General features: G+C 38.8%; 1 protein-coding gene across 1 annotated transcript; it reads right to left on the bottom strand.

Annotated features, from left to right (window-relative positions):
• Window positions 1-838: 838 nt before the first annotated feature.
• Window positions 839-4,136, bottom strand: LOC102113915 (secreted frizzled-related protein 2-like). The gene is made up of 4 exons (XM_088055832.1): window positions 3,850-4,136; window positions 3,162-3,334; window positions 2,185-2,277; window positions 839-1,149 (listed from the first exon to the last, which is right to left on the bottom strand). The coding sequence occupies exons 1-4, from the start codon at window positions 4,134-4,136 to the stop codon at window positions 839-841; spliced, it is 864 nt and encodes a 287-aa protein (XP_087911958.1).
• Between the last annotated feature and the right edge of the window lie 8,528 nt (window positions 4,137-12,664).

Raw genomic sequence — 12,664 nt, 5'->3', positions numbered from 1 at the left:
ATTTATGTATTACCACCTGTAACTGTGTTTTACACATTTATATTTATTATACACATTTATAAAACTAAAATTAAGTCAAGTTCTGTCCATCTTCATGTAGTCTATACACGCCAGTGTATTGCACTGACCATGAGGATGGTAATCATGCGCCTACTGTGATATTTTATTTTTTTTTAATATTTTGACTCCATTAGCTCCCTACAGACCATTTGGAGAACGGGTAAATTTTATAAACTAACTTTTGTAATGTGTCTGAAAAATTAAAAAGGACTTTTCAGTAACAGGGATCTGATTTATGACACCCAGTAACCAAGTCTTCTTGCGTCTGGGGCCAATCATACCGTGTTTAATTATTTATTCTTCTCTTTATTCCACTCTGATTCCGGCAAAAGCGACCAGCAGAGGGCGGCCTCTTTTCAAAATACTCCAAGGGGAGAAAATGAGTATTCATGAAGCATTAGACAAGGGAAAGTTTAGGTAACTGGAGAAAATGGTAGAGTAGGTGGTATAGACAAATACATTAAAAGTAGTCAGCTGGATTTGAAACTGGTTTATGCTGGATTTGAAACTGGTTTATGCTGTTTTTTTCACATATTACAATTTTTTAAAATCATAACTCAAAGAAACATTTATCCATAGCTGTCAAAGTTCAAACTGGACAAGAGTAGCTGTAACACTACCAAAAGGAAGCCTGATAACACTGGGGTTTGAGTTCAGCTTACAATACAATTTAAAAGGAAATTAAAGCTTTATATTGAACTTATAATACATTCCTATTTACAAGATAGGTTTGGCATGAGAAGCACAATCATCTTTTTACAAATAATATGATAAATATTTACAAGCATTTATGGTATCTCCACTTCTGAGTGGCCAAAGTCAGCTGGGAGTCCTTCCTCTGCCAGCGATAAACCTGTTTTACTAAAATGATGCCCTCCTCAATATTCCCCACAAGGAGATACACCATGGGGCGGTGGGTTGGAGTCATCCTCTCTATACATTTTTCATTAATTAGCAGCCACTGTTGTATCATACTCTGAGTTTCGTAGGGCAAGAGTGAGCCCTGGGTAATGAATTCCACCTGGCATTCAATGTTATACTCTTGGTCCTCAAATGCTGTTCTCTTCTTGGACAGCTTTACTTTCACTGCTAAGGAAAAAGCATAAGGAAATGCAAGTCAGACCATTACTCAAATGCAATAAGAAACAGTACCAGTGAAAACAGGATAATTCTTTTAAAATGTCATCATAATTTATGCTGACAGAGTATGGTGAGGCCTTTTCCAGCAGAAGTTTAAAACATTTTTGAAAAATAAATTTTATGTAGTAAAGGGTTTTTTTCCAATTGAATTAGGTGTCTAGGAAAAAATATGAGTAATTTATTTTTACCATCACCATGTTATGTCAGACTTTGGGTAATTACGTCTTGTAAGCTGTTGGTCTTGTTCTTGTATCACAAAACTGTCCAGCAACTGCCCAAGCAATTTGCCTGAAATTCACCTAGTCCATGTGTAGAATGCCTAGGCAAAACCAGCTTGCTGATACCACTCTTTTAGACATTCCCTTTTCATTATAGGCCTCTACCTACCCCACTGGACTTTTTAGCATGACATTTGTCTGCATTTCTTGATCTAATGTTTGCTAAAGTCACTGAAACTCTTTGCACTGCTATCAAAGGGCTTTCCAAGAAGTCTCTAGGGCAAACTCCACTCATCACTCCAATAAGAAAACAGGAGGTAAGAATTCCTTTTACTGATATGATTTTCTGAGTCTCCTTCTGAGTAAATTAGGTATCACAAAAAACTTGTTCATAAAAGTAGTAAAGATACACCATATACTGGTATAACATCAAAGCTTTACTTTCAATTTAACTGCTAATAAAAAGCAAACTTGCTTATTTGGCTGCTTTTGACAGAAATATTTTACATAAAGCATGCTGTAGCCAACTAGACCAGCTATTTGGTTGGAAACTAGATCATCAGTAAATCTTTCATGCACAATAAATTCTCCTTATATTTAGATTAGAAAGAATTTATTCTGAAAATCAACCTAAAGCTAAGTTAGCAGCCAAACTCTTAATCCTTTGAAATCCCTACAAAAATTGTCACTAATTGTAATCCTACTTTTAAAGCATTTAGAAGAAGAGTTAGTCTCTTTAACACCAGGTACATTAGCAAGGACTTACCAAAGTTACTGTCACAGAAAACTTCAAGAACTCTTTTGTGTGTAAAGAATTCCTCCACTGTTGGGCAGGTCTGGCAGGTAGGCTTTGGTAGGACTGATAAGAAATTACAAAGTCTCATTGTTATCTTATGGAATGATTTGTTTTATTTTTCTGCTCTCAAAGCTGAGAACCCACTGTTTAACCAGTGGGATGACAGACAAAATACAAATACAGGGCTGGTAATAATAGGTAAAAAGTCAACACACTTCCTGAAAACAAGGCTAGAGATGAAAAGGCATTTCATTTCCCATGCACATTCAGCCCTTGTTCAGACTGACAAGATCAATTTTAAGCAACAAATAAAGTAACAAATACAGTATAATTTTTAACACAATTACAGTAGGTGGTAAGGGGTTAGGTGGCTGATTCTGTCAGTCACACTGAGTTCAGCTGTGCCAAGCCTGTGAATATATATGAATTTGGGTGTGCTAGCAGCAACTTAATCTTACTCTTTTCCATAAAATAAGCAAATGTGAGTGCATTTGAAAATTTGAACATTAATGCCAAGATAGCTCATGTTTCTTTAAGAAAAATCAGATAAAATCATCCCAATTTTCCTAAGCTGATCTGAGAACCAACTTGTATACATAAATTCATCTGTGATAAGGGCCGTTGGTAAGTCTATAAAGAGACCTCAAAACAATTCAAACACGGTGTGCTGCAGTGTGTATGACACTGCCCACAGCTGTGCAGGGTGGTGCCTCCTCCACTATCACAGCATGGCCTGCTGCACTGCTGACTGACAGCACAGGAGGTCTGCTGCAGCTCGCACTGCCAGCACTGGCATCTGTCACCCATCTGCACAAACACGTGAAGCAGTAAAGGTAGACTTGACTGCATTTACAGAATCACAGAATGCCTGGAAACAGTGTCCCCTGGATCTTCTTGATGCCTGGGAACACAGCATTTGGCCACCCTCCCCTCCACCATCCTCGAGCTACCTTTGTGCAAATATTTATAGTCCTTGGTAAGAGGTGCCAGGCACATGTCCTCGTCTCCAGGGAATCGGTCGCAGTCCAGGCTGGCAGGCCAGGGGTGCCCATGGCAGAGGAGCACGGGGGCACAGCTGTCCCGGACAGCAGCACACATACTCCTGCAAGGATGGATGAACCTGTTGTCGGAGGAAATACCAGGCAGAGTCAGCTCAGTGATAAAAGAAACTATTGCAACAGTGATTCCTGTGCAAAGTACATAGTCTTTGCTGACATTTAACATCCTTCAATAATAATATAATTCCAGAAGCAGCAGCTTTGCAAATTATGAAAGCGGTCTGTGTATGGACTGAGCTTACAATATTTAGTTATGATTTAAAAATCCTGTTTATGACAGCCTGAGAAAAGCTTCAGTATGAGCCTTATTCTATTCCCTGTAGGCACTTCAACCCCAAATAAGACTAAAGTTCAACTGTAACAAAATAAAACATTATATCCTTTGACAACACCATTCATGTTCCCAAGGCAAACAGAAGTTGAATGAGTTCCTTTTTTTTCTGATGAAAACAAAAAAGCTAACAAAATTACTTCAGAAAAAGGGGAGATCACCTTTAGATTATGATAGACATATATTTGATTTAATTCCTGTTCTAGCAAATAAAGGCTGGCGTTTTGTACTGTGCTTGATACTTACGTATCTAAACAGATGGGTGCAAACAGGGAGCACAGGAATGTCCTCACGTGAGGGTGACAGTCTGTGTGTACAAGGTGCTGCCAGGTGGTGGATTTTAGGATAACCTCTGCCATGCTTGTGTGTCCCATCAGGTTGGGAAGTCTCATTTCAGAGTATCCAATCTTGTGGCACATGCCCATCTCCTTGGGTATCGCTATGCATTTCGTGGATAATCCAATGTCCAAGCCTGTAGCCACTCTTAGGAAACCATTCATGGCAAAAACAAGGATTTTTGCAGTCAATAACATCTTCCAGTGACTCCTGGGCTGCTGAACAGGGAGCTGTCAAACCACTCAAGTGCAGAGGCATGCTGAAAACCTTGTGGCTTATATATCCCCAGAGCTTAATGAACTGCTGGTTATCAACTGCTTATCAAATCACTCGAGACAAGACCAGGTCTTATTGCCTAATCAAGGGATTGTTGTGACAGCCAGGGAGGTGGAGAAAACTTATAGATGTATGTTCCCCTAGGACACTGACTTGGAGCAGCCTTTCACATGTCCCATGGTGTCAGTGGCTGCAGCATGCTATGTAGCATATTAAATTTTGGCACCTGGAAGGTTCACTCTGTTCTTTCAAAAACAAATTAAGAGATCCCCCAGAAAGAGGGTTGGGCAGACATGCTGTCTCCTGGGGCATCTGTGTCTCCTTTGTTTTCAGACACTGCTGACATGACAGAAAAAGCCAGCCCAGATTGACTTATCAAGTGAAAATGTTGTGCTTGTGCTAATGGCTCATGTCTTTTCCACTGTTTTACAATGTAGAAGAGACACTTTATTTTGTCAAGCACTATAAAAGAGACAGACGTCTGCTATTAACCAAGTATTTTGACTGGAAATTTGGATTCCTATTCTGTAATATGCTAAAGGCCCAACTTCTATAAATTTTAATAGACACCTGAAAATACAGAATTGAATTTGTAGCACTGTTCTGACTATCAGTATTTATTCAGGAAAAAAGCAGTTACACATTTTTATTATTTTGTATGAAGCCATCTACATTTAAACATGCTCAAATAATGCATAATTTCAACTATTTATTAATAAGTTATAATTATGTTGAAGTGTATCAAAGCAAAGTGTATAAAGTGTATCAAAGTGTATCATCATAACAGATGTGTACTTTTTCTGTTCATAGCATAGAAATGGTGTTATCACTGTGTACAGCTCTTCGCTATAGAGAAGCTGGGAACCAGTTAAGATGAAGAGGATCTGAATAATGCGTAGCTTACCTATTATGAAAAGTCAGATTATGAGTTTTAAAAGCTGAAGATCTAAACAAAGCATTTTGTGGAGTTTTTTTTATTTGATGAAAATATTTTTTTCCAATTAGTTATAGGTGTTAATTTTTTATTTCCACATCTGGTTACATTATTTATTAGCAGAAATGTTTAGCTATCAATAATTTGTAGGTCAATCTACTGTAAAATATATCTTGGATATTAAGCTAAAATAAGTATGTTCATAATAGTGTATCATCTAGTATTACTGATGCTTGATTGAAATACATTTCTTCAGAAACTGTAGTTTATGTGCTTATACTGAGATATACTTAGACAATGCATCACATGTAATTTACATGTTTATACTTAAAGATTAGGTTACTAATCCTAGCATCTTTGAAACCAAAAACAAACCCCTACTGCTTCCTCCTTAGCGGCCTTCTTTACTCTAAGCTACAAGTAAAATTACAGTATCTGTTTAAATAAGTAGAAAAAAATGGCAGCTTGCAAGGTCCCAGGAACTAAAAATGTATTTAAAACAATGGCCACTTTTTCCTCTCATGCTTTGTTGCCAAAACGGTGTTTTTTCCCAGCAAATGTGGTTCTTCTGTATCCATTATCTCATCTCAAAGCAGAGGAACTGAATACCTAACCAGGCTGGCTTAGGCCTGATGATGGCTTCCCTTTGACAGGTGCTCCATGTATCTCTTAAGAAGTTAGAGCCTTCAGTAAAAGTCTTATCCTTGCTAAATCTATGCAAGTGTGTCTGCAGGCCACATTTTCACACAGATGCTCTTACAGTGAAACAACTTCATGAAGTTGCTTAACCCAAGGAGAGGCAGGTCCAGGCTGAGCCAACTGCACAGCCCTTCATCTTGTAATTTTATGAAATTAATCAAATTCCTCTCTGTCTCAAATGATATTCTTCTGTAACACTTCTCTCATCTGATTGCTCTCTAAAATTAGGTGGCAAGATCTCTGGTGAAAGAAACCTTTCTCTTGCATGTGGAACATGGTATTACATGCAGATTTCTAAATGGTCATAGAGTAAGAAAGTGTTTGGTCTCTCAATTATTTAGATGTTTTTCTCTGTGTTTTTCTCAGTGACTGTCTCACAACCTACAAGAAAACCTGATTCATCCTGAAACCTGACTCAACTTTGCTACTCCAGCTAATGAGGGGTTGCTGTGTCTCTAGCTGTGCCCTTGGTGCTGCTCTGCAGGAGGAGGGCTGCTGTGCCCCTTCCTGGTGCCTTACACCAGCCCATGGCAGGCCTGTGCTGGGCTGAGTTCTGGCTGTACCCAAAACCTTGTGTGCTGGCTTGTGAGCCAATGGGGCTGATTTGAGAGGTCCCCTGCATCACAACTGATGGACAGAACAGCAGCAAGCATAACAAGAGTGTGTGAGACAAAGATCATCTAATAAGAGCTGATACCTATCCTGGCAGACTTAGTCTCCATAGGAACTGTCTTAGAAATAAATGTATATCTGGGAGACAGAGTTTCCTGCCAGGCTTCCCATGGAGTAAGTAATTTATGAGCCACTGCAGGGCTGTGCTTTAAAGTTTCTTTTAGCCTCTTAGAGGCATCCAACTATCTTTTGATACTTTGTTTTTGGAGAGCTAACTTTTGGTAGACTCAAGGGCTGAAGAATTGTCACCAGTTTTAAGAGAAAAAATGTGTCTAAATGCCTTTGCTGGACACCCATGACTGTATTGGGTCCAAGGGTGGCTCTGAAATGAGATTATTATCCATAATTCAGTAATTTTTGATAGGCATCTTCTGTCAGGAAAGAGAATCATTTATGGGAGCTTCTGATTCCTTTCTGGAGGTGACTTGATTCAAGTGGGTCAAATTCTTTACCCTGTGCTATTTTCAGTGTCATATTTTATTAAGGAATTTATCGATTTGACATTCTTTCACTACACTCCTGGGTCACTTTTAAGTAAGGGACAGTGCTTCTGTTCAATAGTTGATTGCCTGAATCAATTATTTTGATGTTCTTCATGAGCAGATGTTACCTTTGAACTTGGTTTGACAGCAAGCCTTTATAATTTTATTTTTTAGCAGGAGTCTTGCAGAACAGTTATTAAAAGTGAACATGCAGAGTAGATTGCCATTGGTTGGGGAGTGCTACAGTTCAGTAGATGTTGGCAGAAGCATAACCTGTGGCACCCATGTTGTGTGCCAAAGATTCTCCTTTTTTTCGCAAACACTCAGCTGCTCACTTCATGGTAGGGAAAACACATCAAGCAAATATACACACAGATTGATTTTGGAGACACAGTAAACTGTTTTCCTGTTGCCACACTAGCTAAACATTCAGATTGCACAAATACTGGTGGCTAGGTATTTCTGTTTGTAGTGATATATATCTGTAGAGGATGCTTGAACAAAGACTGACTAAAGTGAAAAAAAAAAATAAATTATTTAACAAACTAGCATGGCAATTGCAGTGCCTGCATACAGTTACAGATCTCAGAATCTGGAGTCCAGCTACTGTCCTTTGAGACTTCTGAAGAAAGCTGTGTGGTGGTTCCCTTAGCCACAGGCTGTATTTATTGTTCCTGGATATGAGCAAGGGACACCTGCTGATGGACTGTGATAAGAGGAACAGTGGCTGGAGGCTGCTCCCTGCCCACCTCTGTGTCCTCTCCTTTGACTGTTACCAGGGAGACAGACAGAGATTAACCAGGAGCCACCCATCAGAGCCCAGGAAGAAACACGATTGAAATTTTCTTCAAAGAAAGCAGGGGGCTGAGTGCAAATTTGCAGATATAGGGATTTTTTGTTTTAATCTAAACATTTGTTGCAATATTTGGATGGAGTAATTTTTAACTGGAGTCAACTGCAGAGATGTAAGGCTCCCAGACTTAAGATCAAAGCTTGTAATCATGCAAGAAGGCAGGGGAGAGGTGATCCTTGCTCTGATGAAAGCTTTGCTGGACTAACATCTGCAGTGCAGGAATTACTTCATAACATTTCCTTTTCTTTATGAAAAAAATAATCAGGCCACATATGGTATCTGTAAAACAGCAGAGGGAGTCATGGATGCCTTTGAATGCCTTTGAAAAGGCCTCATTAATTTATTTGTCACAATGGCTTTAGCATTGGTTCAATTTTTTAAAGGACAAAAATACTGTATTTGCTTATAAATCTGCAATGGAAATTGTTACAGGCTCATTGCTTTGGCATGCTCAGTGCTGCCCTTCTTACTGTCAGTTGATTACCTGAAAGTTTGTATTAATAGTGAAAGAGAAATGCAATGCTTTGGGTGACCCAAACTTAGTTTCTGACAGTGCCACATTTCTCCTGGAAGCCTTAACCTTGCTGCACTGTACTCCTGCACACACAGACTGTCCTGGTTAACAATGATGGGGGGGATGCTGGAGTTAAACATGTTCAAATATGAAGTGTTCAGGTGCTACAAGAGTGGGGAGAGGGCATGTAAATACCCATGCAGATCCCAAGAGTATCACTCAAAGCACAATATTTGTGCTTTGGATATTGAACACTATACAAAAACTGGGTAAGTAGCATTTTCCAAGTAGGCCAAGTCAGTCAGGGCCAAAAAAAGACACAGGAAGATGAGGTGACTTGCTAACCAGCTAGCAGCTAATGCAGGCATACAAATCTCAGCTTTGACATCAGTGTTCATTGACCCATTCAGCTTTTGAAGGTCCTGCCCAGCAATGTTTTGTCAATGCAGAGCAGGACAATTTGTGTAAAGTGATTTTAGAGGAAGAACTGAAATCCCATACTGACTAGTGGCACTCACAAAATTGCTTTTAGGCCATGTCCTGTGTGCTGCATGTCAGGGCCTTATGGTGAACACTGCATTGGTTAAATGCTGTGTGAAGCTGTTTGCTTTCAAGGTGTCTGAAAATAGGAAAGAAATGCTCGCACGGTTGTTGGTAAGAAAGTGAATTTTGTTTTTCAGCCATAAAAACCATGTAGGATGAACAGTGTTGTTGATTTTGCTCCAGGGGTAAGCAAATTCCAAATAATGGCTTTCAGGTGGGAGCAAAATACAGTCTGTCTGAATTTAGTGTTTTACACTATTGATCATGTACCAGATGAGCACCCTCCATAAACAGCCAGTAGTAATAGCCATTCCTCTCTGTTCTCCTCCAGGTAAAAAATTAAATGTCTTAGGGTATTTTTATTCTTTGGTTGGTATTGCTTTGCTTTGGCTAATATATTTCTTTTTAATCTTGAGTCTATTTTACTGGATTTCAATTTTGTTTTGCTCTGATTTAATGTTGTGAAAGAAAGAGTATTTGGCAAATGGAGTATCAGGTATTTCAGGCACAATTTCTGACACAGAAGAGCTCCTTTTTTAGACTTAAGTAGCTTTTGCAGTCTTTTGGCAACTGGGCTGATGCTGGTTTTCCCTCTATCAAATTTCTATCATAGCTGAGTCCCCTGTTATGTATTGTCTATCACAAACAGCTCCAAATGAAATAAAAAGTGAAGTTAAACACAGAGCTCACTGAAGTGTTCCTAAACTTCTATGAACATAAGGGAATACAAGTAGACTCGAACTCTTCATAGGGAGACAAGGAAACAGCTGTTTGGGCTACAAGTAAACATTACATGCCAACCATTTGTAGTCCATTGAGAAAGTAAACATCGTCACCTTGTCTATTCCCCCTCTCCGATTCTCTCTTTGTCTGTGGTCTGTAGCCGACTAGTGATTATCAAGATAAGAAAAAAACACATTAAGTCTTGAAAATCGTGTCTGGCTTCTAGCTGCCACTAGAGATAGCTCTATCAGTTAAACAAGTAAAACCCCGGGAGAGTGCTCTGCTGACTCCAGCACGCCTGGAGCTCATCCCTTTCATGTCGCTTGGCAGTATTTCGAATTTAACTTCTATGTATCCCAGCCACCCGCAGGAAATGCTCTTGGCATCTGACGCTATCACAACACATGGCAGGCCAGGCTTGACTCACTTTAACACCATGGGAAGCAGCAGACCTGAAGCCCCTGTTTAAAAGGCAAACTTCAGCCTAAATACTTTGTTGAATAAGCAAAATTTAAATAATTTCTGTAACATTTCACAAATACACAGATGTGCTTCAAATACCTGAATTAGATACTATGGCCAAATCTTCTCTAAGCAAGATTACCTCTGGCATTTGCATAATTTTTTTTCTTGAACAATGTAGATTCATAAAATTATTCATAGAGTCATCAAATCATTTAGGTTGGAAAAGACCTTTAAGACCACCAAGTCCAGCCATGAACCTAACGCTGCAAAGTCCCACTACACCACATCCCTAAATGTCACATCTACACGTCTTTTGAATACTCCCAGGGAATGTACTCAACCATTTCCCTGGGCAGCCTGTTCCAACATTTGGTAACTCTTTTCATGAAGACATATTTCCTCATATCCAGTGTAAACCTTCTCTGACACACCTTGATGGTAAAATGTAATCTTATTCCAGACATTGAATATATATTTAAATCTAAATAAACAAAGCAAATGTTCTTGTTGCAAATGTTCTTGCTGAAACCAAAGACTTGTCAAGAAATATTCAAAGTTACACCCTGGACATGAATTTGGGCTTCTGATCATTAGAATTCTAGCAGCCTTTTTTTGTTGTTGTTACAAATTTCTGCCCAAACCAGGATTCATATTATTTTTAAGACTATAGAATGGAATTTTAAAATTTCAAAATGAAAATACATTTTCTTGATAAATCCTAGCTTTAGGTTTCTATGTTAGCATAGTTTTGGAAAGAGATTTATTATGTTTGGCTTTCTAACTAAAAAAATTTGCAAACTTTTAAATTCAAATACAGAGGTGTGTACTAAACCCTATTCAAAACAAGTAGGTGCATCCAGAACTCTAATGTGTATATAGACAATATTCAAAAACTTCTCGAGACACTGAGAAAATATATTTTTAACTGTGGCAATTACAAATTACAAGAGTAACTGCTTCACAAACCAGTGTGTCCATTCATAGGGTATGATATATAATTTTTAGCTAACATCTATACCAATATGTGATGGGAATAGTTATTTTCTGTTCTGCACCATGAACTATGTGCTCAGAGGCTAAGGATTACTCACTGACAGTGTGAATATTTTTTTTACTCTCCCAATTTTAGATATTACCTTACCCACACATTTTGGACAAGGATGACCACAAAAGGGAGCCTTTTGAAGCCTTTAAGGCACCTTCCTATCCTCACAAAAGATGCACTTGCTATTGTAGCTGCCACTAATCTATTCTTTTTTCAGTATTCCTCATATATCAAGGAACTTAAAACATTTTTCAAGGTTCAATGAATGAAGCAGCTGGCCTTATGTGCAACCTGTTTCAACTACAAATATTTAGCCAAATCACACCTCTGTGTGAGGAGTGAAGAATTCGAGAGACAGCAGGAGCACAGCACGGTGGCAGACAACTGGCAGGTCCATGCCAGGCATTAGGTGGATTATCATGGGCAGCTCTAGATTTCAAATGTGATAATGGCATCACAGACACTACTTTTTGATTTGAACCTTTATGATTTTCTTTATGTTGTCATGCAGGGATAGTATCTCTGCAAATACTGTCTAAGTCTTTTTGTCTGTCTGAGGAGACATCTAAAACAGTTTTCTAAAAGTAAGTGGATTCTGCATCTTGTATTCTTACTAAATCTTTTTATATGCACTTTAATAGTGAATGCATAGTGCCTTCCTCTAACACTGATGCAGGGCCTGCAAAATCTATAAAACCTCAGCAATTGTTCCTAAAAAGAAGATTCATATTGCCACAACCATTCCCACAGCAAGCTTGAGAGTTACAGAATCAACCACTTCATCCCCTCCCTTCTGTTTTGTGGGACAGCCCCATTGGTATTCATGAAAGGCTTCAAATTCTCTGCAAAGGGGAAAATTCAATTTCTAAAAATCCAGAAACCAAAAGCCAAACTAACCACATATCCGTCTTTAAAGAGAAAGCATAGATGCAATGTGCTATACAAAAAGATAGGGAAGGAAAAATACCTTCTCTTTTTCTGAGTCTTGGGGCAGATGGTAGGCTCCTTTTTCTCTCAGATGTCTTTCGTTGCACACTTGCCTGTTGACATCAAAGACATTTGGTTTCTATTACCCTATCTCGAAGAGAAATTCACTGATAAAGGAGTCTCCACCCTAATGATTAAACTCTATTTGGATTTCAATACCTGGGCAGAGCCCCTGAGCCAAGAGGCCAGGATTAGAGGGTCTGAGACTTCAGGGCCCATTTGCTAATCTGGGTGCAGACTGTGAGGACTGCCTGTGACATGTTATGTCACTTGGTCTTCACAGCCCTTTACCTTTGTTCCAGGGCAACCGTTTTCTTCCAGTAGAGCTACCGGGAAGTGAAATGTGTGAATCCATCCTAAATAGCTACACAACAAGAAGAACTGAGTAAATAAGAAAAAATGTAGAGCAATCATTTAGAAGTACCTCAAAATCAAACATTACCTAAATGATGTCTAAAACGATGGTTTACTTCTAATTAGTATACGAAGCTCAGGGAGGCACAATCAGAGAAATAAATTTACAGTTAGACAG

Source organism: Pseudopodoces humilis, chromosome 5 (genome assembly GCF_049639895.1).
Source record: "Pseudopodoces humilis isolate 2021_Gansu_Grassland_sample_001 chromosome 5, ASM4963989v1, whole genome shotgun sequence".
NCBI classification, from domain to species: domain Eukaryota; kingdom Metazoa; phylum Chordata; class Aves; order Passeriformes; family Paridae; genus Pseudopodoces; species Pseudopodoces humilis.
The sequence above is the reverse complement of the archived record's forward strand: the minus strand, read 5'-3'. Positions and strand labels throughout refer to the sequence as shown.